This window comes from Camelus ferus, chromosome 35 (genome assembly GCF_009834535.1).
Source record: "Camelus ferus isolate YT-003-E chromosome 35, BCGSAC_Cfer_1.0, whole genome shotgun sequence".
NCBI lineage: Eukaryota > Metazoa > Chordata > Mammalia > Artiodactyla > Camelidae > Camelus > Camelus ferus.
The window spans coordinates 5523621-5548386 of NC_045730.1; the positions used below are offsets into that span (position 1 = coordinate 5523621).

Below are 24766 nucleotides of genomic sequence, written 5' to 3' on the forward strand. Positions count from 1 at the left end.
TCTACAAATTTTGAAATCCCAGTGAAAGAAAATTTCTTTATAAGGCATTTGAATTAAGACTGTTACTTTGTTGAATGGACCAAAACCATCAATCCTTATGTTAATGATTAAGCTCAATTTACCTTCCATTCCTTCATTCAGAAAAGACACAGAGCATCTACTAGATGCCAAGAACACCAAGAAATTAGTAAGTTAAGCTCTAAATGTCATAGTTCATATTTAGGATGAGATAATTTTTTTTATTTGTTTTAAATGAAAATATAGATTAATTCAAAGGCATATTATAAATAATATTGATGAAACAGCATTAGAGATAATGAAAATTTCACCTAAGACTAATTTACCTGATTTGGTTTATTCTTTATGCTCTTCAGTTCAAACTCCAGTGCTCGGACAGTGCTTTCAAGTTGCTGTTTCCGGTAAACTTGTTCATTGTATTGTTTCTCTTTTCTTTTTAAATCTTCCTTAATTTTTTCATATAATATGTAAGCATTTTTCTTTGTTTCTTGTTTTAATGTGAATCTGCAGTGAAATATGCTTATCTTAAAATTTATTTTGTTAGAAAATAAAAAGTTCATTTTATGATCTGGTTCTTCACATGCCGATTTATTACCCTAATGGAATTTCTATGTTCTCAATTTTTTTTTTCATTTCCAAGTCTCACATTTTAAATTCCTCACTTCAATCTCTTCATAAAGATATATATATTTGAAAAGTAGCAATGAAGAGACATAATGTTACTGAGTTTCAGTCAAGAGTAACTCTGGTGATAGTGGAGGAAAGAAATTTTGCAATTATTCAGTAAGGTTTGAGTTGAAAATTACCATTTTTTTCCCCACATAGTCATAAATTACTCCTTCATTAGGACAGAGAATTTAGTTAAAAGAGAAGTTGCTGTTTAGAAACAAGTTTGTAAGTTCATGAGAAATAAAATTTCAACTTCATGAAGTATTACAGGGACTCCTACATGATCTCCAGCGGAAGGTAACATCCGCAGGCGTCTTTTCCAGCACACAGACCCACTAATTAGCATAATCCAAGGCGAGGCTGGGGAGTCTACTCCCTGATGCCCTACACTTTATGTTTCTTCTTTTGCAACACTTTGAACTTACCTTGTTGATTATTAGTAAATCATTTTTAAATCCCTTTTGGAACAAGGCAGGATCCATAGTAAGTAATTACACAATAAAGAGTAATCCGTGCTTTCAGCATAGACCTTTGAACTGACCTTATCTCCGCATGAGAGAGATGCTGAAGAAACTAACCAGCAATCACTTTCCACTTTACTTTTTATTCATCCATTCATATGTTAAGAATAAAACTGCATAATTTTTTTTTTAAGTTTCTGCCTTGAGAAAAATGGTCATTTCATAATTCTGCAAGTGGGAATGTAAAGTAATATATAAACTTCCTGGAGGATAATTGAGAGATAAGGATCAAAGATCTTTTTTTTAAAGAAATATAGAATGAGAATATGTGTGTATATATAGCTGTATTATTTCCAAGAGTCTCATATTCCACAATATTAATGAAATTTTCTCCTCTGTAAAATCCCAAAAGGTCAGTTAGCAATGATAAAACTTCTCCTACGTATCTACGGTATTAAATATAAAGAGTTCAAATATTTCTTTAAAACCAAGAAATTTAGTACCTCACATTGCAGATCTCTTGTTCCCACGCCACATTTTGATGTTCCAACTGTGAATTCGTTTCTCTCGTTTCCAACAGTTCTTTTTGTAGCCTGTTAACCTTATTTTCCATGTTTTTAAGTCTTCCTCTAAGTAATTCATAGTCAGCTTCTTTATGTTCTATTAATCTTCTGAATGAATGAACTGCATTCTGAATTTTGAATAACCTAACAGAATCTGCATTAGGAAGAAAGCAAAAATAGAAATATAATGTATGAGTAATTTTTGTGTATAAAGGACTGTGCATTTCGCATTCACTCATCCATACATTGAACAGATGGTACTGAGCATCTATTCCGTGGAAGACATTCTTCTAAGCTCTGCAGATATTAAAAGAATGACAAAGTAATACTATGAACATTATGCAAATAAATTTGACAATTCAGATGAAGTGGGTAAATTCCTCGAAAGAGAGAAATTACAAAAGCTCAATTAAGAAAGAACAAATAAGCTAAAAAGCCCTGTATCTTAAACACCAAAACGAAAGTCCTATTTAAAGACCTCACCACAAAGACAATTCCAGTCCCAATGGTTACACTGGTGAATTCTACCCAATTATTTTAGGAAAATTTAATACCAATTCTACACAAATTCTCCTCAAAAAATGAAGAGGAAGAAGTATGTCCTCATTCTATAAAACTAGCATTAACCTGAACCCAAAACCAGACAAAGATATTACAAGAAAGAAAACTAATGTCATGAAAATGGAGGTAAAAATTCTAAACAAAACGTTAGCAAATTAAATCCAACAATACAGGATAATTCGTCACGACCAAGTGGGGTGTATCCCAAGAGTGCAGGGCTGTTTTAACACGTAAAAATCAATGTTATTCATCATATTAACAAACTAAAAAAGAAACACCATATGATCATGTCAGTGGATAAAAAGAGGCACTTCCCAAATCTCAACATCTATTCCTGATAAAAACTTCCAGCAAACTAGGAACCAAGGGAACATCTTCACTATGGCAAAGATCTGTGCTAACCCTACAGCTGACACCATATGCAATGGTGGAAAACGGAACGCTTTTCCCAGAAGGTGAGGAACCGGACAGGAATGGCTTCTCTTACTCCTTCTATTCAGCACTGTACTGGAGCCAGTGCAATCAGGCAAAGTAAAGAACCAAAAGACATCTAGATGGGAAATGAAGAGGTAAAACTATCTGCTAATCAGCGGGGAATATGATTACATGGTGCAAGTCAGCTAACTCCAACCCGTGGGCAGGGTTGCTTGCTTTGGTAAATAAAGTTTTACTGAAATACAGCCACGTCCATTAACTTGTGTATTGTCTATGGCTACTCTTGTTGCAACAGTGACAGAGCTGATTAGCTGTGACAGAGAATGTATTTATTGGCTGCAAGTCTTAAATGTGAACTATCTTTAGTAAGACAGTAGTTTAAAGAAGAAAAAGCTTGACCACCTTTGGTTACATAGAAAATCTGAGAGAATCCATAAAAAGGCTACTAGAACTAATCAGTGGCTTCAGTCAGGTTGGAGGGCACAGAGTCAGTATACAGAAATCAACTGTATTTCTATCATCAGAAACTAAAATTTAAATTATATTATTTTAAAACAAACAAATAAAAATATACTACTTACAACCGCACTGAAAAATAAGAAATACAGGTAAACTCATAAAAGACGGAAAGACCCAGACACTAAAAACTCTAAAATACTACTGAGAAAATCAAGGAAGAGCTATATAAACGGAGAAATAAACTTTGTTTGGGGTTAAAAATTCCATATTGTTAAGAGGTCAATTCTCCCCAAGTTAATCTACAGATTCAACATAATCTACATCTAATCTCCAGGACACAACAGACTCTTATTTTTTTACATTGACAAGCTGGTTCTAAAATTCATGTGGAAAGAAGGGTAATAAAAGGAAACAAGATGAAGCCAGAGGACTGTGGCCTTTAACCACGGAGCTGTGAGAAGCAGGAGCTGGATTTTAAGCAAGGGGGTAACAAAGATCTGAATTTTAAAAACTATCTAGTAATCATGGTTGCGGTGTAGACCAAGGTTCCAGGAGGTGGAACAGTGGAGAAGAAAGTCCTGAGGTGATTTCAGCGTTCTAGGAGGGAAGTAGTGATACCCTGACCTTGGGTGAAGGCATAGGAGCAGCAGAGTCAACAGAAAGCACAGGGAGAGGGAACGGTCACAGCCCCCGGCTGGCAGCGCACAACACGTCTGATTCTGCTTTAACACAAAGCAGGTTTCTGAGACGCAGCGGACTGTAACGTAGCCGCGCTCCCTGGGCCAGTACTAGGTGTGCACACGTTACCACGAGATACTTAAAAAGGCTGTGTAGTCATACGGCGGTCCTACCTTTACTCTCCAGGCCAAGTCGTTCGATTAGCCTCAGGATGTTCTTACAGTTAGGGTAAAGCGACTCGCAGTCCTCGGAAGCCGTTTCCGGTGACAGAGTTAAGTCATCGAGGCCATCCACAGAATTCACCTGCTCTGTGACCTACAGATAAATAATGCTATTTCACAGTGTCTCCAACGTAGTTATAAAATATACTCAGTGTACTGAAGTGATAAATATCCATCTTTTTATGAGAGCAAAAACACAGACACTTCTTCAAAGAACCGATTTTTGTCAAAAGGCTAACTTTATCAATAGTGTTTCTAAATTACTTTTAAGTAAATGTCTACAACAAAGGAGAATTTTCTGTTTTTCCACTCTATCTTTTATAAGTTATTTTTTACTACAGGATAATATTTTTATAATTAATATTTTACTATACCTTGTCCCTCTTAGTAGACGTTTTCTTTGAAGACCTAAGGGAATAAAAAAGCAATTCATTTCAGCCAAATACTAAATATTGAAAATACAAGAAATATGTAAACCTATTATTTTTTATATAAAATCTTTGCATTAATAATTAATTTTCAATAAAAGGTATTAAACAAAAAATGGAAACAGTAACATGAAAGGACAAAGAAAGTATACCAATTATATTATTAACAAAGTATTAAATTTAGATCAAGCAGACAAGCAAAGGAAAAGGAAAAATATAACATTACCTGCATTATTTGATAGGAAAAAATATACCAGGATTTTCTTGTTGTCATTTTCAATAAAAACTGGCTTTTATGGCACTAAAACCTATTTGGAAAGTACTACTTAAGTCCTTATATGAAAGGAACCCTTTTCCAATAACCATGATATTAGCTTTTTCAAGGGCTGAGTATGCAACTGCTGTGCATTACTATCAGCACTTTACATGTCTTAAAGACATTTTAATCCTCACAACAATCCTGGGAGGTAGGTAATACATTAGGTACTTTACCCAGGAAGAAAATGAGGCACAGGAAGGCAAAGTCACTTGCCGAAGCCCCTATGTCTGCCCAGAATTCCAACCCAGGCAATCTGGCTTCAATACCTGCATTTCACAATATGCTAAGAAAGTACTATTTAAGTATTTTTAACTAATATAGTAAATGAATCTCTATTATTATTCTATGTCTAGGTATAATTATAAATAATAATTTCTGGGGCATATATCCAGAAGGAACCCTACTTCAAAATGACACCTGCACCCCAATGTTCATAGCAGCACTATTTACAATAGTCAAGACATGGAAACAGCCTAAATGTCCATCAACAGGTGACTGGATAAAGAAGATGTGGTATATTTATACAACGGAATACTATTCAGCCATAAAAACTGACAATATAACACCATATGCAGCAACATGGATGTTCCTGGAGAATGTCATTCTGAGTGAAGTAAGCCAGAAAGAGAAAGAAAAAAACCATATGAGATCACTCATATGTGGAATCTAAAAACAAAAAAAAAGCAAAACATAAATACAAAACAGAAACAGACTTATAGACATAGAATACAAACTTGTGGTTGCCAAGGGGATGGGGGAGTGGGAAGGGACAGACTGGGACTTCAAAATGTAGAACAGATAAACAAGATTATACTGTAGAGCACAGGGAAATATATACAAGATCTTATGGTAGCTCACAGCGAAAAAAAAAAGTGACAATGAATATATGTATGTTCATGTATAACTGAAAAATTGTGCTCTACACTGGAATTTGACACAACATTGTAAAATGACTATAACTCAATAAAAAATGTTAAAATAATAATAACTTCTGAATCTTAACACCTATTTTTTAAAAATAAAAAGACTTTAGACCTAGGCAATACTGGAAATCTACTTTCAGTAAAGATTTGCTTTTGCTAAAGAAATTAATCAGTGGCATTCATTGTCCATTCAGCTGTTTGTTCATGTATTTGACATGTCCTTATGGAGCAAACAAAACATGTTAAGACACTTTTGGTACAGGAATAATGGCTTCTGTAATTTAGAACTTAGTAATCCAAAAGTAATCATTTGTGATAGATTGTTAACAGTTTATTATTCTATTGTATATAAACAAAATCTTCCCCTTCTTCCTAGAATCTAAACAAATATTAAGTTAATATAATCTGATAGTTTACAATAGCATACAAAACCATAGCCACCCATGATGATACTGTCAAAGACACTATAATATCTAGAATCATCAAGGAATGATTAAACCCTATTCAGTATGGCCTAAGTGTTTGTATAGTTATTATGAGTATACAATTTAAAAAAATCTATGTACAATGGTGTAACTTTAAAGTCATTATCTGCATATTCAATTGTGTAAGAATATTACGCTTCAGAACCAATGAATAAGCCCTTACAACAAAACCATACATGAATAGAAGTTTACTACAATATTTTAAAGATAATGTAATACAATTAATACACTTTCTAATATCAGAAATGCAAACAAGATGAAATTGAAAAACATGTCTTCTATGGAATCACATCCAACAGCATACAGACGTGCTCTACAAACTACCATCTTATCATTAAGAAAAGAAAGGGAACCCCCACGAGCCCCACGTTCCCCTTCAGTTATCGCCCAGTCCTCTCCTGCCTTCCCAGGGAATGTTCTCTAAGGGGCTGTTCACACTGATTCACTGCAGCCCGGCTTCCATGGAGACGTATTATTGAAACTACTTCTGGTCAAAGGCACTTGTCCTCATCTTAGCCTTTCGGCAGAGTTCCTCCCACACAGCTGAGAATCCTCTTGCCTTGGCCTTTGCACATATGCTGCTGTTCTATTTCCAGAGAAGGTAATCACTGCTAATACGTCTTCACCTACAAATAAAGAATTTGCAGATCTTCCCTGCCACCACCTTGATCTCCTTCACTTAAACGGCTGTTGTCATTCATGGGTAGCAGACCACCAGCTAGTTAGGCAGTCTTCTCAAATACATGTGAAGTCACAGATGCTTTTAACGTCCGTTTTCCACTTTCATTTTCTTTACTTCCTTCATATGCAAGCCAGGACAGCTACTTTAAAACAATCCATTAAAAAGCCAATTTTTAAAAATAATTCTACTGATAAATTGAAAAAAAACAATTTTTGTAAAATTCCAAATCTTACCCATCTTCAGTCATTTAATTCACAAAGTGGTTATCAAGTGCCAACCATAGGCAAGGAAACACAAACTCTTGCTTCAAAGACAGATATACAATTATGATACAATGTGATACGCAAGAGCTGACATATGGAAAGTAGTAAGTGAGTATGAGGAAGGCTTTACAGAAGAGGGGAAATAAACAGGAGGTCATGAGCAAAACAGGAGGTCAGGAGGAAATTATTCTACTTAAGAGACGAGAATGTGAGCACAAAGATTAGGCACATGGCATCTAGGTGTGTCCTCGGAACCTGGAAGAGTGCAAAATACATGGAAGCAAGTAGAGAGATGAGTCTGGGAAGAAATTCTCAACAATATCTAGGAAAATAATAATTACCTACTGTTGAATACTGATCTAGGCTTACCTATCAGAATTTCCTTTCTGCAGAGCAGGAAACTGCTGGTCATCAGTTTTTCCCCTCTTCCTCTGCTGAGTTAGTCCTTTATAACAGTTGCCATCACACATGGTTTCTGATCCTTTCAGTTCACTACTTTTGTTCCTGTTCTCTTCTACTTCAACCTTCAGTGAAAGTTTGATACAAAGGGTAATTATTACTTTATTCATGGTAAAGACTTTTTTGCTCACTTTATCATTTGACTCAGAGTTTGCCCTGATTTCAATTGATTAAAATATTTTTGTGCTTATTTTAATTTTATCATTTCAAGTCATTGAAATGTTTGTAAATTCTGCTTCTTTCTGTTTGAGGAAAAGAAACAGAATTTCCAAAATTTAAAAAAGGACTTTCTGAATGTTGTGCTGTTACATCCACTCTTCCCCACGTGAATGGCAGAGACAGAGAAATAAAAAGACAAAGGCATAAAATTTGTCCTCTTCTGTCTTTACCACCTAGATTTTGTATTAAACAGCCAGATTTAGAAGATGTCACACCTTGGTGCTTCAGTAACAGAAAGGAAACATTCTTCTCTCTGTGCTAAAGCTATCCTTCCCCCACTACTTTTTATAATTCTTGTTTCACTTGGATCCTGGGGTATCAAAAAAGTGGTGTTCAATAAAACATATAAACCCAAGTTTACTGAAAGGAGCAGAGTGAAACTGATGAATTGCCAGTTAGTGTGGAATTCTGCAAAAGGAATAATGCTCCCCAATTTCACATTCAATAACCACGACCATTTTATAGCTAGACAGCATAGGAGTAACTGAGTGATCTACCTTAGCCCCACTGTCTACTGATAATGGGAACACAACCAAGAAAGGTTAAGTGATTTGTCCAAAGCCCCTAAAGCAGCAATCTCCAGCATTTCACGGTGTCAAAAGAGATGATACACTTCTGTAACACTGAATCTAATACGCTACCAAATAAATTCATCAAATTGATCAGATAAGTTAAAAGTGTGACTTTGGCAAAGTTGGGGACAGGGCTCATCTCATTTTTCTATTAAAGGAGAACACCTTCAGATTTCTGTCTATCTTTCACACTCTTTGCACCTCACACAAAAGCACAAACACATTTTAAAAATCTATTACTAGAAGTAAAAAAAACCCATCCAGTGCATCTCAAAATTCAAGTTTTCTCCTTTGGAGATAAATACTGAATTTTTTTTGCTGAGGGTTCATACTACCTGTATGATAAAATCATACATGTCAAAACTTAGTACATTATATTAAATAATATAAAGTAAGGGTCTGACTCAACAGAAACACCCAAGAGTGGTGATTCAGGAAGATGTGGGAGTGGGAGCACATGTATTTGTTCTTAAGAATATCTCAAAGTGGCCATGATGGAATTCTGAGTGCCCAGTGATCAGTGAGACAGATAAGCCCGCACTCACTAACGCACAATACACAGCTCAGCTTAGTGGGAGTGTGTGCTTATATCCCTTCTCTCAGTCACTGCTTCCTTCCCATTCTATGGAAGTGCAACTTATATTTAAGCCAATAGATTAAAACAAAAGAAAACAAAACAAAACCCTTGATCTTACTGTATTTCCTAAGCCATTTCACTCGCGTTTATTCCGGCTCAGAAGGTCACGTGGCACACAGCTGAATTACTTTCCCACTTCATACGGAAGACTGGCACAGAGACTTAGGTTGATTAAGGAACAAAACCCAGGAAAACACTTCCCTGAGTTCCTGTTACTTAGATGGCAGAAATAGTCTGTTTCTACACGATTACATATTTAGATGACCCTGTTTTATACATAAGCTATTTTCATAAGTGGAAAATCAGATCAGATATGGATCAGAATGGAAGAGATTACTGATAAAGAGAAAAACCAGAGTAGCAGCAAAGAAACTTCTACCTTTTTTTGAAGCTGAATATTCTTTTTCCAAAGCCAGGAATTCTACTTGTAACATGTCTACCTCATTCTTAAACCTTTGCATATCTTCGTGTAACTCTTTTAGATACTTTGGATGTTCTGTTACCATTTGACGGCGAAGAACTCACATCTCCTAATTCGGGGTCCATGATTTTAGAGTTACTAGCACCGCAGATATCTGCAAGCAATGGCTTCTGGAGCTGGTCTTGTATTGGTTTGGCTTTCTTATAAGTATTTGAAACAGCAGACATAGCGTGGCTTTTTATCTGAATCGTGTGTTTCATCTCACCGGGGCAGGAAGGCCACAAGCCAGAAAGGCTTTCTGGGTCACTTACCTGAGATGCGTGCCCAGTGTCTGATTTCCAGGGAGCACTCTGGTTCCTTTTTTGTTTTCTTTTTGTATCAAATTCTTGGTCTCCTTTACTTTAAATGGAACTCGGTTCCTTACTTCATTTGCTCTATCAGTATAAAAACCCTCCTCATTTTTGTTAAAAACATGTTCAGTGTCCAGTTTATCATTTTCACTTAACTTATTTTCATTTAAAGAAAGTTTTGGAGATGACTGGCAGCCATACTTTCTTGACTCAGACTTGGAATAAGATGGAAAAACACTTTCAAGACTGGGCTCTTCGTGTTGAGGGAACGCCTGGAATCCTACAGAGACAGAGGCTCCAGGTGCATCTTTTTCTTCAGAATCAAATATATTATTTGTCACATTGGAAGGTAGTTCCTTTAAGTCACCATGTAGTTCAGAGTTGTCATGTAGTGACACTACCTTACAATGAACAGTAATTTTGCATTTTTCACGGGTTTTACTGATTTTCTGATTTAACTTCTTTGTGATAAACTTTATATTATTTTTCCAGTCTAATTTGCCTTCTTTGACCCACGTGTCCTCATGCTTCTCCACACAAGAATGTTTTGAAGATACAGGTATGTCCTTTCTGTCATGTTCCTTATTCATTCCTGGTTCTCCAGGCATTTTTTGCAGATGCACAAGTGAAAGATTACTCTGCCTGATTTGATCTTCAGATTTCTTTTCTTTCACAGTACATGCTTGTAAAACACATTTATCCTTAAGTAGTCAAGTACGGGTAAGTAAAAATTAGAAAATAATTAAAATTTAACAAACTTCTTAATCTACGTTTGGCTACTCACAAACTAAGAAGTGAAAAATAACTTGCCTTAGCCTTGAAATAGGAGAAAAACAGGAACTCAGAAACCTAACTTTGTCACTGTTTGTTTCAACTAAACAATTCATACATGTTAAATCTACCAAGAATTAGAGATTAGGTTTTTAACATTACAAAGGCTTCCTCACTAAAAAATATTTCACCTCATACCCTAAATAGTGAGCCCCTCCAGTGCATGTAAAGATTTTTTAAAAGGACTAATAACTGGAGAATAGGCAAACTGTAAATTATTAGGTGCCAAAATCAATTGACATCAATCGGAAAGAGGAACAAATTCCTAAATTTTAATGCAAACGATATACTATGACAGTGATCTATCTCAATATGTATTCTCTGCATCCATCCAGTTATATCATACTCTAATATTCACTAGTGAGAGTGAATAAAAGAATTTTTAATAATATTTACTGATTTCCTATCCTGAAATGAAATAAATTAGAAAGTTTTTGTTCCCTAACAGCAAAGGTCCAATCCTGGAAGGTTTGATTCTCTTACTAGGCAGTTGGGTTGACTCTATGACCCCTATTCTCTCCCTGATTGTAGATTCTGAAATCAATTACATAGAGATCACAAAGACAGAAGAAATCTTTCATCTTGGCATCAATGACTTGCAATTTGAAACTGCAAATTTTGGACCACTGGGAATGACTGTTCCTTACATGAAACTAACTTGGTGGCCATCACTGCTATATTGCTTACAATTTCAACTACTTAATCACGATTTAATATTTGATATCACCTTCTTTATCACGTGAGGAAGTTATAAAAATGGAAGAAGTAAACAATATTCAGGAAGGTTTTTTGCCTCAATTCCAAGGATAAAGTTTACTATAAATTATTATAGACCCTAACAATACTTTAAGCTTTATAACTAGATAAAATGCTATTAAAAACTAAATATTAAATAATTATTTATTGACTCTAAAAGTCTAGTTTGAAAGGCAATTTTTTTTGAACTATGTTATTAAAGCACAGAAAACAATATTAAACCAGAAATTTAAATTTACAGTTTTATATACCTGTGACTGGTTATTTTCACTTCCATCAAGTCTTTCTTGCTCTTCCTCAGATGTCCTTTGTTAGCCTAGGTCTGCTGAAAAATGAATATGCTACGTTAAAATTCACTACTTAGAACAGCTAGATAAAAGGCATAATCTTTATAAAAACAGATAAAAAGCATTTCATCAATTGGCAGTTTAAATTAAGCTTAATCTTTAGCTGGATATTTACCTCTTTAAGAAATACTTCTAATTATCTAAAACTTCAACAAAATATTTGGGAAATACTAGATGTTACCAGATTAAAGGCATACAAACATCTCAAAGTTTCATTCACAAATTCATCCACCAGACATGAACAAAACAAAGAGAAACAAAACAAAATTTAAAACTACAGTAGAAATATACAAAGTCACGATAGACTCTATTCTCTACCTCCTAACAGTACCTTTTTAACAACATACCAAGCTTTAAGAGCAATGTTATTCATGGTTTCCAAAATTACAGTTACTTTTTATGCTTTTATCTTGCCTTAATCTGAAATGCTTCCCTCTACTGTTCTGACAAATTCCTTTTCCTCTTTTAAGACTCAGCTGCTCTGTGAAGTCCTCCTTGATTACAGGTGTCTTTCCACGGAGACACAGGGATCTCTTTCCTCGGAGCTACCTTGGTACTTCACAGATTTTTCTAGTGTATCTTCACCAGCTGAACTGTAAACTATTTCTTTACATGTCTATTCTCTTTGCTCCTATGCTGTAGAGGACAAACTCTTAAAAGTACCTTTGTATAAACAGTCTTTATTTATTTTACTCAATAATTACTTATTGAGTTCCTGCTTTAGCAGTAGGCACTGGAGTTTAAAGAAGAATGTGGATAAAAGGTGTCAGGGATGGCTTTTCTGGAGAATGCCTGAGTTGAGACTTCAACAGTGAGGTCAGCCAGCTTCCCAGAAATGCTGGGGCAGGAAAGGAAGAGAGCACGCAAGGCTGGGAAGGAAGGGAGAGACGCACACGAGAGGGTCAATATTTGTGTGAAATACAGCAGGTGAGGAGGGCATCACCAGCAGCTCAGAACAGCAGAGCAAAGGACAGACAGAGGGCACTAGAGATGGAGAGCCAGGCAGAAGTCAGACCACGAAAGCCTTACCCGTCCCTGTAAGGTGCCTGCACATTAATACGCTTTAAAGAGTGTTTCATGGTCATGTGTGCATTTGAGATAGATCACTCTACGTGCTGCGGGAGGGATGAATTTAAAGGGCATAAAAATAAGTGGAGGGAGACAAATTTGAAGGCATTAATGATGCAACAACAACAAAAAAAAGATGCAGGCTTGAACTTAGGGGATGTTTCCAGAAATATTTAGGATTTAAGATTATCAGGGCCCAGCACAGAATCTTTATTAAATAAATAAATGCATGACTACTGGGTCCCTGGAGAACTAGACTCTGCTTATTACTACATAAAAGGTATCAACTGAGAAGAGACATGATCTGCATGAACTATTTTCAGTTGCTTCTATTTCTCTTGTAGCTTTTCTGTTTCACATCTTCCAGTGTTGAGAGAGCTCATGTAGGTGTCTTAAGTCCTGCTTTCTGGATCTCCCAAGCTCATGAACAAACAAGAGCAAACAAGTCACTTGTTTGGTTAAAAAAAACTTTTGAGTTTATAGCTTGTAGTCACTACTGTAGGAGATAAATTAAGAATCTTTTGTAAATATGACATTAATTCTACAGGTAAGGAAAAAAAAGAAAATAAAACTACAGGAGTAGAAAAAATATTGTACAATTTATTACTACAGCTCTGATCGTATCACTGATTAAGGTACTAAATTAATTGGTATATATAGAACACATATTAGATGTGGTTAATCAACAGACTGGGTATCCTAGAAGAATTAGAATTGATATTCCATATATTATTTTTAAGTGATAAAGAACTCCTTAAAAACCAATATCCTTTTTGACCTATCAATCCATCAAAAATAATAAAAGAAGCTGATATACTATGTGGACGGTTAAGAAGGAGGTCCTGTGTAGCAAATTCCCAATGACTGCCACTACCGCTGGGAAAGCCACTTCTAAAATACAGAAAGTCAGAGAATATACTAGAAATATTTTGATATTTATTTGCAGAGGTGCTTTTTCAGTTTCACTGAATATAGCTGTAACTAATACTTACAAATTCAGAGCTAGATAAAAATAAAGCTAAGAAGCCGTACTTTGAGAAGGGAGTCTTTGGATGTCCACCTAGGTTTCCCAACCGGTCACAAAGCTCTAGACACCCTCCTCCTACCCGCTCCCAGGACTGTGCTGAATACTAGTCTGAGCGGACTCACTTTCTCCTAACCCTCTTTGCTGTTTAATACGCTGCTTTGGTCAGAGGATGAATGTAAATGTCATGCCAAAAGGTATTGTCTGGTTGTAGGTTGCATAAAAGGAGTAAACACAAAGGAGATCATGCCACAAAATGATTTCTGCAAAGTCAGAGTGTGGTGAAGCCACGCACAGGTGGACTATGGCTAGCTCTCTGTGCTGCTTTATTACCTTCTTTGCTGCTGCTGTTCTCTGGCAGCTGTGACTCACACAGGCCACGGAGCGCTGCATTTTCTGACAGAGACACAGCTCCAATATTCATCTGGTCTTTATCTACTGGGGCCGTCTGCCTCAGTTCTGTGGGTGCTGACTGGTCTGTGGTCACTGATTGTGATACCAGCGGACATTTATCGACTTTCAAATGCTGGGCTCTTTGACCAGCTGCATTATTGGGGCTCAAACTAGTAGAATCCCAGTCTGAAGGATCTGAAAACAAAGTTTCCACTTATTAGAATGTGAATCACAATACAAACTTGACTAACTTGTATGAATTCTCTTTCCAGAGCAGCAGCCCCACGTCCTCCTCTCCCCGCAAACACACTGCTCCTTCCCAGCTGGTTGTAGTTTACATGTCATTGCTGTTCACATAGGGAACCACTGTCTCTCTTTTTTCTACTTTTAATTCTCTAGTATTACTTATTTGGATTCACTCACACTCTCTATTAACAGTCAATATTCCGTAAGAACTTTATGAATAATCATGACTCTTCAACATATGAATTTTTTCATTAACAAAATGTATGTCTAACCAGCCATTTACTGGATGTTTAAATATGCATGACAGTATTGTGTCCTAGAGACATGGGCTTTAAGAAAACTTTTACTGAATGGTACTACTTTAATTACAATGAGACAGTCTTTCCTTAATGTACCAGTATCTTCAGAATTCTTTCCTTAAGGCTTGGATAAACATCATAAATTTATTTAAGAAAGGATAGCCTTTAGTGACTAATTTTTTCCATATACAAATAGGATAAGTCTAGGTACAAACTAGATCCAAAGAGCACAGGGTGCCACGAGACAGGAAATATGTAACAAAAATGTTTTCCTTTTTTTTTAAAAGAATTAAGTTTTGTCAGATTTAAACTTTTCAAGACAAGTTAAAGAAAAAAAGGCAAGAAATGTAGAAGTGAACTTTAAAGCCCACTTCATCACAAGGGCCCCTTTATTATTTCACATCCATGAACCCTGTTTAAAACAGCACTTCTCAAGTGTCATCTGAGAAGCCCTGGAGCCCCAAGTTCCCTCCATCTAGGGAGTCCATGAGGTCAAAACTATTTTCACAATAATACTGAATGCTATTTTCATTCTCATTCTCTGCTAAGTGTGCAGTGGAGGTTTCCAGATACATGACATGTGATAACATCATAGCTCTGATGGCTAATGGAATGTTTGTGTGTTTGTGTGTGCTTGTATTTTAAATCTTTCAGTTTTATTTTCTAATATAGTAAACATCAATAGATACAACCACTTAAAAGTTCTTCGGAATTCTCAATAATTTTTAATAGTATAAAAAAAAATCCCAAACCCCAAAACTTTCAGGATTGCTGTTTTAAAAGATCGTGTCTACCAAATATTAAGGTAGGACTAATTACTTCCATCATTTTTAATAATCAAAGACACCACACACACACACAGCTAATTAAAGCATCCAGTTGGCTTAAGATCTTTGGGGGAGGGAAATAGCTCAGTGGCAATCCCCAGGGGCTCCATTAATAAATAAATACATAAATAAATAAACATCATCAATGTGACGGCACTTAAAATGAAATAATTCAAGTGAAATATGACTGACATGTTAGCCAGTGAAGCTTTACCCTACGTGAAAGTCAGATTCAATTAAGCATTTTAAAACTCTGGAAAAATCTTAGAACCTAATAATCAATCTCTCAGAACCCCTAAGAAGTACAGGGATTCCTGTAATCTGAGAACTTTAGTGTCTCCCAACATTAACAGAAACATCTGAGTTAACTGACATTTTAAAAAATCTTTTTCTTATGCTTATATATTTTTTTCAAACATGGATACCAATAATAACATCTGCCTTATTTATGTTGTCTTTCAATTAAACTTGAAAAAATAAAAGGAATTAGGAATAAGAAGATGGTACTTCATTTCAGAGTTAAATTTGTATCACAAAATTTACCTGATTTGAATCTTTGTAAATTCTTCATTTCTCCTGTTTTATTAGGAACAGAATTTTTCACTCCAACTGCAGGCTGAATGGTTTTTGAAACAAACTGATTAATAACCTACATTTGATACAATCTGTAGCAATAATTCAAGGGGGGGGGGGGTCTCGCTCAGTGGCAGAGTGCCTGCTTAGCAGTGCATGAGGTCCTAGGCTAAATTCCCAGTACCCTCATTCAAAAAAATTCAAGGTAAAAGTATAAAAGTTTTTACCTTCAAGTGAGGATATTTTTCAGTGGAATCTAAAAGCCAAAAGAGACACATAATCAATTACATGTAAATATGAAAGCCAACTATCCATTCACGCAGAGTTAGTACTGAGCGCAATCCTCACGCCTGCTTTGGAAATGAACACGTTAGGTTTCGGTGTTTTGTTTTTGAGGGGCAGTTAGGACAGCAACAAGACCGAAATATGAATCCATTATAGATACTGAATAAAGAGCAGGAATATAGGCTTACCAAAACATGCGGTTAAGATTTCAAAAGTACGATTATGTTTCAAATGACTTTATAAAATAGAAACGTGCACATATACCAGTGTGAACGTGGGGCCTGAGGAGGAGAAAAGTGAGCTTTAATCAGAAGAACAAATCATGGCTCCAAGAAGACAAATGTGAAAGCTGATGGTAAAATGCAACAGCACGTCTTTAATGCGACTGACACCACTAGGCTACAAGTACTTATCATGCTCTTCAATTTGTCCTGTGATTTAGGAAGTCCACAGTTGTGATGGCGGTTCATTTGAATGTGCAATTCACTTCTTGTCAGGGAAAGTGTGATGAATTGATCAGCTTGGGTACACACTTGTAGAATAATAGTTCATAAAAATATTCATTTTTTTCCCATACCCACGTGGGCTATTGGTATGCCTACATTGCTTGGATCCTCTAGCCATCAAAGTTTTTGATCCACTCATACAAGAAGGTATATAAGACACATCTAAGAAAGAATGTATACTGAGTGTTCAATATTGAAGTCTCATGATCAAAAAAATTAATTGCTACAGAGTTATTAGATACTAAAAGTCTTCTGTATTTCAAAATCTGTGTTGAAAATAACACTGAAAATTACAATTTTAGCATTTATGGAATGAACCCTATTAATTTCGTTTCCAAATTAGTTTGGTTTGGTAAATCAGGCTAATGTTTAAAAGGATTTTTGTGAAACAACTATCTTATCAAAATATTAGCTATCCTTAAAAAAAAAAAAAAACACACAGCCAATGCTTCATATTCAAATTAATCTCACTTGAATAACAGATACTGATGCAACATGTATCTTTGAAGCCTGATAGGAGGAGTGGCTGTGGTGTACCCCAATTCTAGGCCCTCTCCTGATTCCAGTATTCTCTGGAGTGGCAATGACCTAACCTTGCTTCAGTGCAAATACACTGATGCCATCGAAAAGGAGTTCTCTCAAGTTTCCTCCTCAATTCCAAAATCACCTACCTGAGGCCTTTTTTTCCTCCTTCCTTCCTTTCACTTTCCTCTCCAAAGGTACCTCTAGATCTGTGGCCTTAATTCTTCCCCTTTTCTATTCTTTTGACGGATGATCCCCACCACTTCTTTTTCCTCTCTGCTTAGCAGCATCTTACATCTCTAATTTCTACAACTCTTTGCCTCCCTCTGGCTATGAACGTGCTCAGAAAGAAAAACAAAATCATGCTTTTCCTTGATGCTGTTGTGTCTTTAAGTCCCCAGTGGCTCTTCTTCCAGATTCCCCTAAACACAAGTCTACCCTCTGAGCGTGGTCTGAAGACCAGCAACAAGGGCATCACCTGACCTTGTTAGAAATGCAGACCCACTGCTCAGAATGTGCACTTTTCACTGAGTCCCCAGGTGACGGAGTAAAATGTGAGAAACTCTGGTCTATACCGAGTCCGCTTCTACAGCACGTGGACTTAACTGATCCTTCTGAAATCCAGCCTGACACGTCTCACTGTAACACTTCCCCAAAAGCTACATCAGAAGTTGCAGACTTTCCAATGGACTTTTTACCAGGCTCCAGCCCCCCTGACCTCCCCGGAACGCACCCTGCTCTCTTCCTCTTTCCCACTCTTCTGTTGGCCTATGAGACAGCATCCTATAAGGCAGCAACACGCTGCATGACACGAAGGTCCAGACACTTACAGCTGACCACACATGCCTGTGCTCACCCACGGCAGGCACACCCAGCTCTGCGTGATCAGGTACTGCCGTCCTCACCGCCTTCCTAACGGTCAGGGGACGGGGGAGTGGAACATTCTGCTGTGCTTCCCAGACAAGCTTTGGTGCTGGAAGAAGCTAAGCTCACTTCATACCCGTCTCATTTCAAACACTCTTCTCTTCCTTCTTCTAAAGAACTATTCTACATTACCGCCTCCTGCCAGGGAACCCCACTCCTTTTCCTTCATTTACTCCCCTCCTCCCTGCCTCTCTCATTCTTCACTCCCTCCTTCCCTCCTCCTGGCTTCCTGACTGTTCTCAGGTCACAGAGCATCTTGAAAGCAAGCTAACAACTGAGCTCCTTAAACAGCATTCTAGTTTAATCTGTTGCTGACACAGATTGTAAGATATACAATTTACCTCCTTTTCTCCTCTTTTTCCTCACTATATGTTCAACAGGTGATTTTCTTTGGCTGAGAGAATAGATCCAAATCCATGTTTTAAATCAACATTCTGTCAAATAACTTTTTTATAAAATACAGTGCTTACTTTCTAATTGTCCATTTAATGTATTTTTTTCTCCTTGATGTGCAGCTCCAGATAACTGATCAACATAGTTTGGTAGTTGAATCTCGGAGATACTCTGTTAAAATTAATATTAATAATGAGTTGCATAAAGATTTCCTAATCGCTTTCTAAGAAAATACCTGCGTTTCCTACCTTATTATTTTTTTTTAAATTTCCTACTTTAAAAGCAATTAGATTTAAAAACAAGATAAGCATATCCTGGAAACCCAAACATTTAAATAGAAAATTTCATATACACTCTCTAGATCAAGTCTATCTTTTATCTTCAGTTGGCTTTTGACTCTGTAAACTGAGCATGGAAAGCCAGAGCAAATATTTTCACAGACAAAACACTGAATTATGTGCAGATTTCAACAAAGAATTAACTTCAAAACACCTAATTCCATTTTGCATTCCTCAACAAAAGAAGAGGACATTTTTTTAAAAATACATATTTTTATATGTATAACTGAATTGCTTTGCTGTATACTTGAAACTAACATTATAAAATGACTATACTTCAATAAAAAATAAAATTAAAAATATGCATATTTAAATATATTCTTTAATAAGTATACGTGCTATAAATTTAAAATGTTTCTTAGGATAGATACTGTCTTTAGTATTAAAATAACATACTTGGCATGAAAAGAAGCCTTGGAGTCTGTCATGTTGAGTATTAACAGAACACTGTGGAAACTGCTACATTTCAGTAAACAAAGGCTTAGCAGAATCTATTATTTGATAAAACTTTTATTGATAGGGAAAATAGTTAAATAAAGTACCAAAGTAGAAAGAAAAACATTTGTTTAAATTAACAGCAGAAAAATTTTAAATGTAGTCATGTAGCTCTTCAAAAAAGTACCATAAGCTTTACTTTAACAAGGGAAGAATAAGAACACTGTTTAGTGACCACCCGCATGTGTCAGGCCCTTATCACACACATTCTCTTCTCTACACATGACAATAATAAAACTGATTCTAAGGACGGACCCACTTGCTGCTTCCTGGCCACTCCAAGATGCTGGAGCACCGTGATGAGCAGACGGGACCTGCTGTTCTCTCTGTCCGGAACATCCCTCCCCCGGACCTTCGTGTGACTGGCTCCTTCCTGTCCATCACCTGACAGCTTCGGTCACACTCAGCTCTTTTCTGACTACCTAAATTCCACCCTTACTCCACCCCTGTCCTAACTACAAACTCCCCCACTGTTGTCTAACCTAACGCTCTCCACGTTCCTTATATGAAGGACTTACTGTCCCTGAAAAACGGTTCCTGTTTACTTGTTCTGTTCCTGCCACTACAGCCTAACCCCTCAATTGCTACATTCAGTGTCTAACTGCCTGGTGCTAGTTGGTGTTCAGGAACAGGAATTTATTTAAGGTCAAAACATCTAAAGTCCCCAGAAGACGTCAAGTACCAAAGCACTACATACCTATCGGAGATGTCCAATAACAGCCCACCGACACTCAACATACCCCAAATGTGAAATCCCCATGCCCGCTCTAACCTTCCCATTTTATTGTCTTTCAGATTTTAAAAAAGTGTCCTCAACATTTCAGTAGGTCACTAGTGGGCACTGTGATCATTCTGTCTTACATTTCTATAGCACCCTTTACAGTTGACAGTGTGTTTTCACATCTGTTACCACATTTTTGTTCACAACACATAACCAGAGAGGCAGGTGTCAGTACCATGTTTCTGAATGAGGTCACTGACATTCAAACAAGTCAGACAAGTGTTTCCAAGATCCCACAGTGGGTCAGAACCAGGATGCTACCACGTCTGCTGACTTCAAGTACAGTGCTGTGCCACCAGGCAGGAGCTGCCAAGATCCAAGGGCTCAGGCTCTTCTGACCTCTTTCCACGGCTGTCACCTTGGAATAGGTCATCACTACACTGCACTTAGCTTCCTTCAAGTCCTGTCGCCATAAAGGTACTCAGTGCACGCTATTTTCCCTGCCCAAAATGGGCTGTCCTCAGTAAAACATCACTCAACCAAACTGCTGGTATTTTAACCCCATATATTTATTACTATTCCCCAATGCTTTTGCTTCTCCTGAAATGTTCCTTGCAGATCTACTTGACAATCCAAATATAATAGTACTTTCAAGTCACAGGCCTGTCTTTTCAAGGTCAGAGTGGTTAAACAAACAAAAACACAGTTGTTTTTTTTTTTAATACAACCTGTTAACCTGTTTCTCTCTGAATCTCACTAAGAGTTTTTCACATCCATTTGTAACAAAGAAACAAACATCTGGTCACAGGCTGACCAAGAATAATTCTTTAGTTTTTAGAAAATGTAACTTCAGAGCCCAAACCGATTCCCTGTGACTTCTAAGCCTTGGTTTTTGCGCTACATACACCCGTTTCATTAGGTGAATCTGGAAAACTAACAGAAGTGCACTCTGCAGTGGTTTGACATGTAGCGTGGAATAACTTTACTAAGCGTAGGTTAAAAACATGAGGAAAAAAATTTGCTGCACAAATGCAAAGGTGAGACAGTAAAGTCAAAACATCCCTCCATTTTTGTTTTAACATCACGCAACGCTTATATTTGAAAATAATAATAATAGAAGACAGTACCTCAGAATCCCAGGATGGTTCCACACCTTCCTCTTCTCCTAATCCTAATGCTGAGGCTGCACCTACAAAATGCAGTCACAGATACATTAATGAGAACACATACCACTGGGAAGTTTAAATACATATGTAAGTCTACCTCCACTCATGAGTGTCAACAAAATAAAGTGGCAGAAAAGAATTTCAGAGGGTTGAAGCATTTTCTGGAAGAAAACTTGGTCATAGCTGGGATATTTATGAAGAAAGGTGGCAAAAGAAAAACACTTAAAAAGAAATGGTTATATTTGGATCTACACACTTTAGATTTTTTATACTAGCTTTTTTTTTTTTTTAATGGAGGTACCAGGAATTGAACCCAGGACCTCGTGCATGCTAGGCATGTGTTCTCCCACTGAGCTATACCCCCCTCAACCATACTAGCTTTTAAGCTGAGAAGAAAATCCACAGATGCTCACTGACTTACCACCTCTGTCACTTTTGTGTGCTCCGTCAGTAGAAATCAATTTGCTGTGATCTGCTTGCTCCTTTAGAACACTGTTAATAGTCCGAGTGCCGTTCTCTTTTCCCCGTTTTTGGCTTTGCTGTTTCTTCCTATAAAAACAAAACAAAATGTAACAAAAACCCAGCTTCAGAAAACATCATATTCCTACACTTGGTCATTCAATCAATCAGTCAGGAAGACAACATATATTTACTGTATCCATCAAATCATAGGCATTATCCTGGGAGAAGCTGGCAATATATATAAAAGACAGATTCTGCTCTGTATTCTAGGAGAGGTGGAGACACATGAAAATGAATCAGCACAGACAAGTATCATTCAACAGCTCTACACCTGCAGTGAACAGATACAGTAAAGGCACAAAGGAGAGAAGAGACTTGCTGCGTGTCAATAGCTCCGGGAACGCTGGGAAGGCCAGACTGTGTCTTAAACGACAGACCGGGTGCAAAGAGCGGATGTGAAGGGGATTCTAAAAAGGGCAGCCTGAGCCGAAGGTCGAGGTGTGAAACAGCATAAGTCACATGGAAAACTAGAACGCAGTTACTGGGGATGGAATGGAGAGACAAAATTTGCTAGATTAAATATAAGCCATCACTTCATTAATTTAAATGTGAGGATTTCTAAAAAAAGAAATAACTTCAAGTTAAAACTAACTTCCACAGGGAACTATATTCAATATCTCATAATAAACTATAATGGAAAAGAAAAAAGATAATTTAGATATATACATATATATGTATAACCAAATCACTGTACTGCACACCTGTAATTCATACGATACTGTACATCAACTACATTTCAATTAAAAAAACAAACTTCTATAACCAAAAAGAAAAAAGGTGAGGATCAAATTTTCTTTCTGTTGTTCATAAAATCAGCTATATGTCCTTCAGAAGAGTTTGAGCACTTTTTTCCATGACCTGACTTTTCCTTCTCTTAATTTGAATTTGAGATAATTTCTATCATAATTTGTACATAGAGCTCCTGCTCTCACTTAACCCCGCAATTTCTGCTGTGCTTGTGTAATAATCTCATTTTGACACTCATTTATCTTTATATTCATCTTGTCCTTATTAAACGAATCCTTCCCCTTTGTACCCCTGCCCATCTTCATACTCATCCAGCTGTTCTTTCCAGTTGCTCTCTTCTTCTTTCCTTAATGGCACACTTGAGAACTGTTTATTGCCACCAACCTTTACAAACCTCAGTCCTGCACATGTGCCTCTCTTGTTATCACGCTGTTTTCTATTGTGATCTTGAGGACTTCCATTTCTGTGTAGGATCCTTTTTGTCCCCACGAGAATCAGGGGGACGGTAACTGAAAAAGCACAGGAAGGAAAAGTTAAAAACAAAACGACTTACCTCTGTAACAGCAAGGACTGCTGAAGACGTGAGAGGTTCTGGTGCTGGGAAGGCAGGACGAGAAAAGCCTGGAACTTCGGTTAATGGCTGGGGAAAGGTTGTAACCACACCTTCATTTTTATTATCAGAATTATTGTCCTCAAAGGAGGTGCTAGTTCCTGGTTTCAAAACACCATCTTTTGCCTCTGCTGTAGAGAAAACAAGGTATGGTAGATGAAATTATCTATAATTTCCAGTCAGTGAAAACACAAGAAGGACAGTCTTCAAATAACTCATTGTTTATCATGGGTTCTTGCCAGGCCTGAATTAGCTTTGCGAAGCTTGGATGCTGGACTTTCTAGAGAAGAAAATAACAGCTTTAAGAACAACAAATATGAAATTGAATAAAATAATTGTAACATTCCCCATTCCTAGATGATCTAACACAAAGAGCACTGGCTTTGGAGTCATTCAGATATGGATTCAAGTCCTCGGTCTGACATTTACCAACCTACATCTTCTCATGGGGTGAGGATTATGAGAGATGACCTCAGGGGTCCCAAAATGTTACATTCTTTACCCCTCATTGATTATTATACAAACACTATGGTATCCATTAGATGACTTTCTTGACCAAAATGATCTAGAACAAAAGCTTATCCCTGATAGTTTAGGGTCCTATTGAAAAATCTAACATTAAGAAATTTAAAGTAATTGTTCTATTTTGAAATGTGCTTGCATGATTTATATATGTGTGAATTATCTCTCAATGGGGGGAATATGAGAGTTTACTTTTTGGCAGTATCTTATTTGGATGAGTTAGAACAGCAAACAGTACAAAGTATAAAGTAAATAAAAAGTAGCCCCTTCCTCCTCGCCCCTCTGTGCTCCTTCTCTTTAAAAGGTTCCTCCTTGACCTCTTTGAAAGTTTCCCTGTGAAGTCATTCTCTAAAACGCATTTCAGACATTTGCTGGTTCCAAGAACCTTTGCTTCTATCGCAGTGTCTCTCAGGCATTCTGTAGTTACCTTACTGCTCAACAACTACTCCTGACACTCTAAACACTGCTCCAGAGAAAACCATGTAGCTAATGAATCAGGCATTTTTAAGGAGCCACGCTGAGGAGAAAGGTACCATACTGCCTGCAACATGTGTAACCTATCCAATTACAACTAGGACTAATCTCATAAAGCTTGCAGACATTCCAATGGGAATATGATTACTTGCATGTAAAGAAAAAGTTTTTCTTAAACCAACTTATAAATTCTAATTTGAAAAATTCTCTCCCACTCTTAAGGGGTCATTATAAAATATGAAAAAGACTATAAACTAATATAGACTGTCTTTAAAATCTTGAAATATTTATCAAACTATATTATACAACAGGAATTGTAAATTCAAATGCTTACAGAGGCAACGTAGGTGACCT

At 36.8% G+C, this 24766-nt stretch overlaps 1 protein-coding gene across 1 annotated transcript; it reads right to left on the reverse strand.

The window, feature by feature from the left end:
- Positions 1–6253: 6253 nt before the first annotated feature.
- On the reverse strand, positions 6254–24488 carry LOC106730997 (ankyrin repeat domain-containing protein 26-like). Its single transcript, XM_032473559.1, has 11 exons — positions 24477–24488; positions 23359–23433; positions 21959–22085; positions 21499–21560; positions 18895–18988; positions 16415–16443; positions 16158–16230; positions 14183–14437; positions 11662–11735; positions 7535–7689; positions 6254–7044 (listed from the first exon to the last, which is right to left on the reverse strand). Exons 1-9 carry the CDS (start codon positions 24486–24488, stop codon positions 11722–11724), a joined length of 741 nt encoding a protein of 246 aa, XP_032329450.1. The 3' UTR covers positions 6254–7044; positions 7535–7689; positions 11662–11721.
- Positions 24489–24766: the final 278 nt, after the last annotated feature.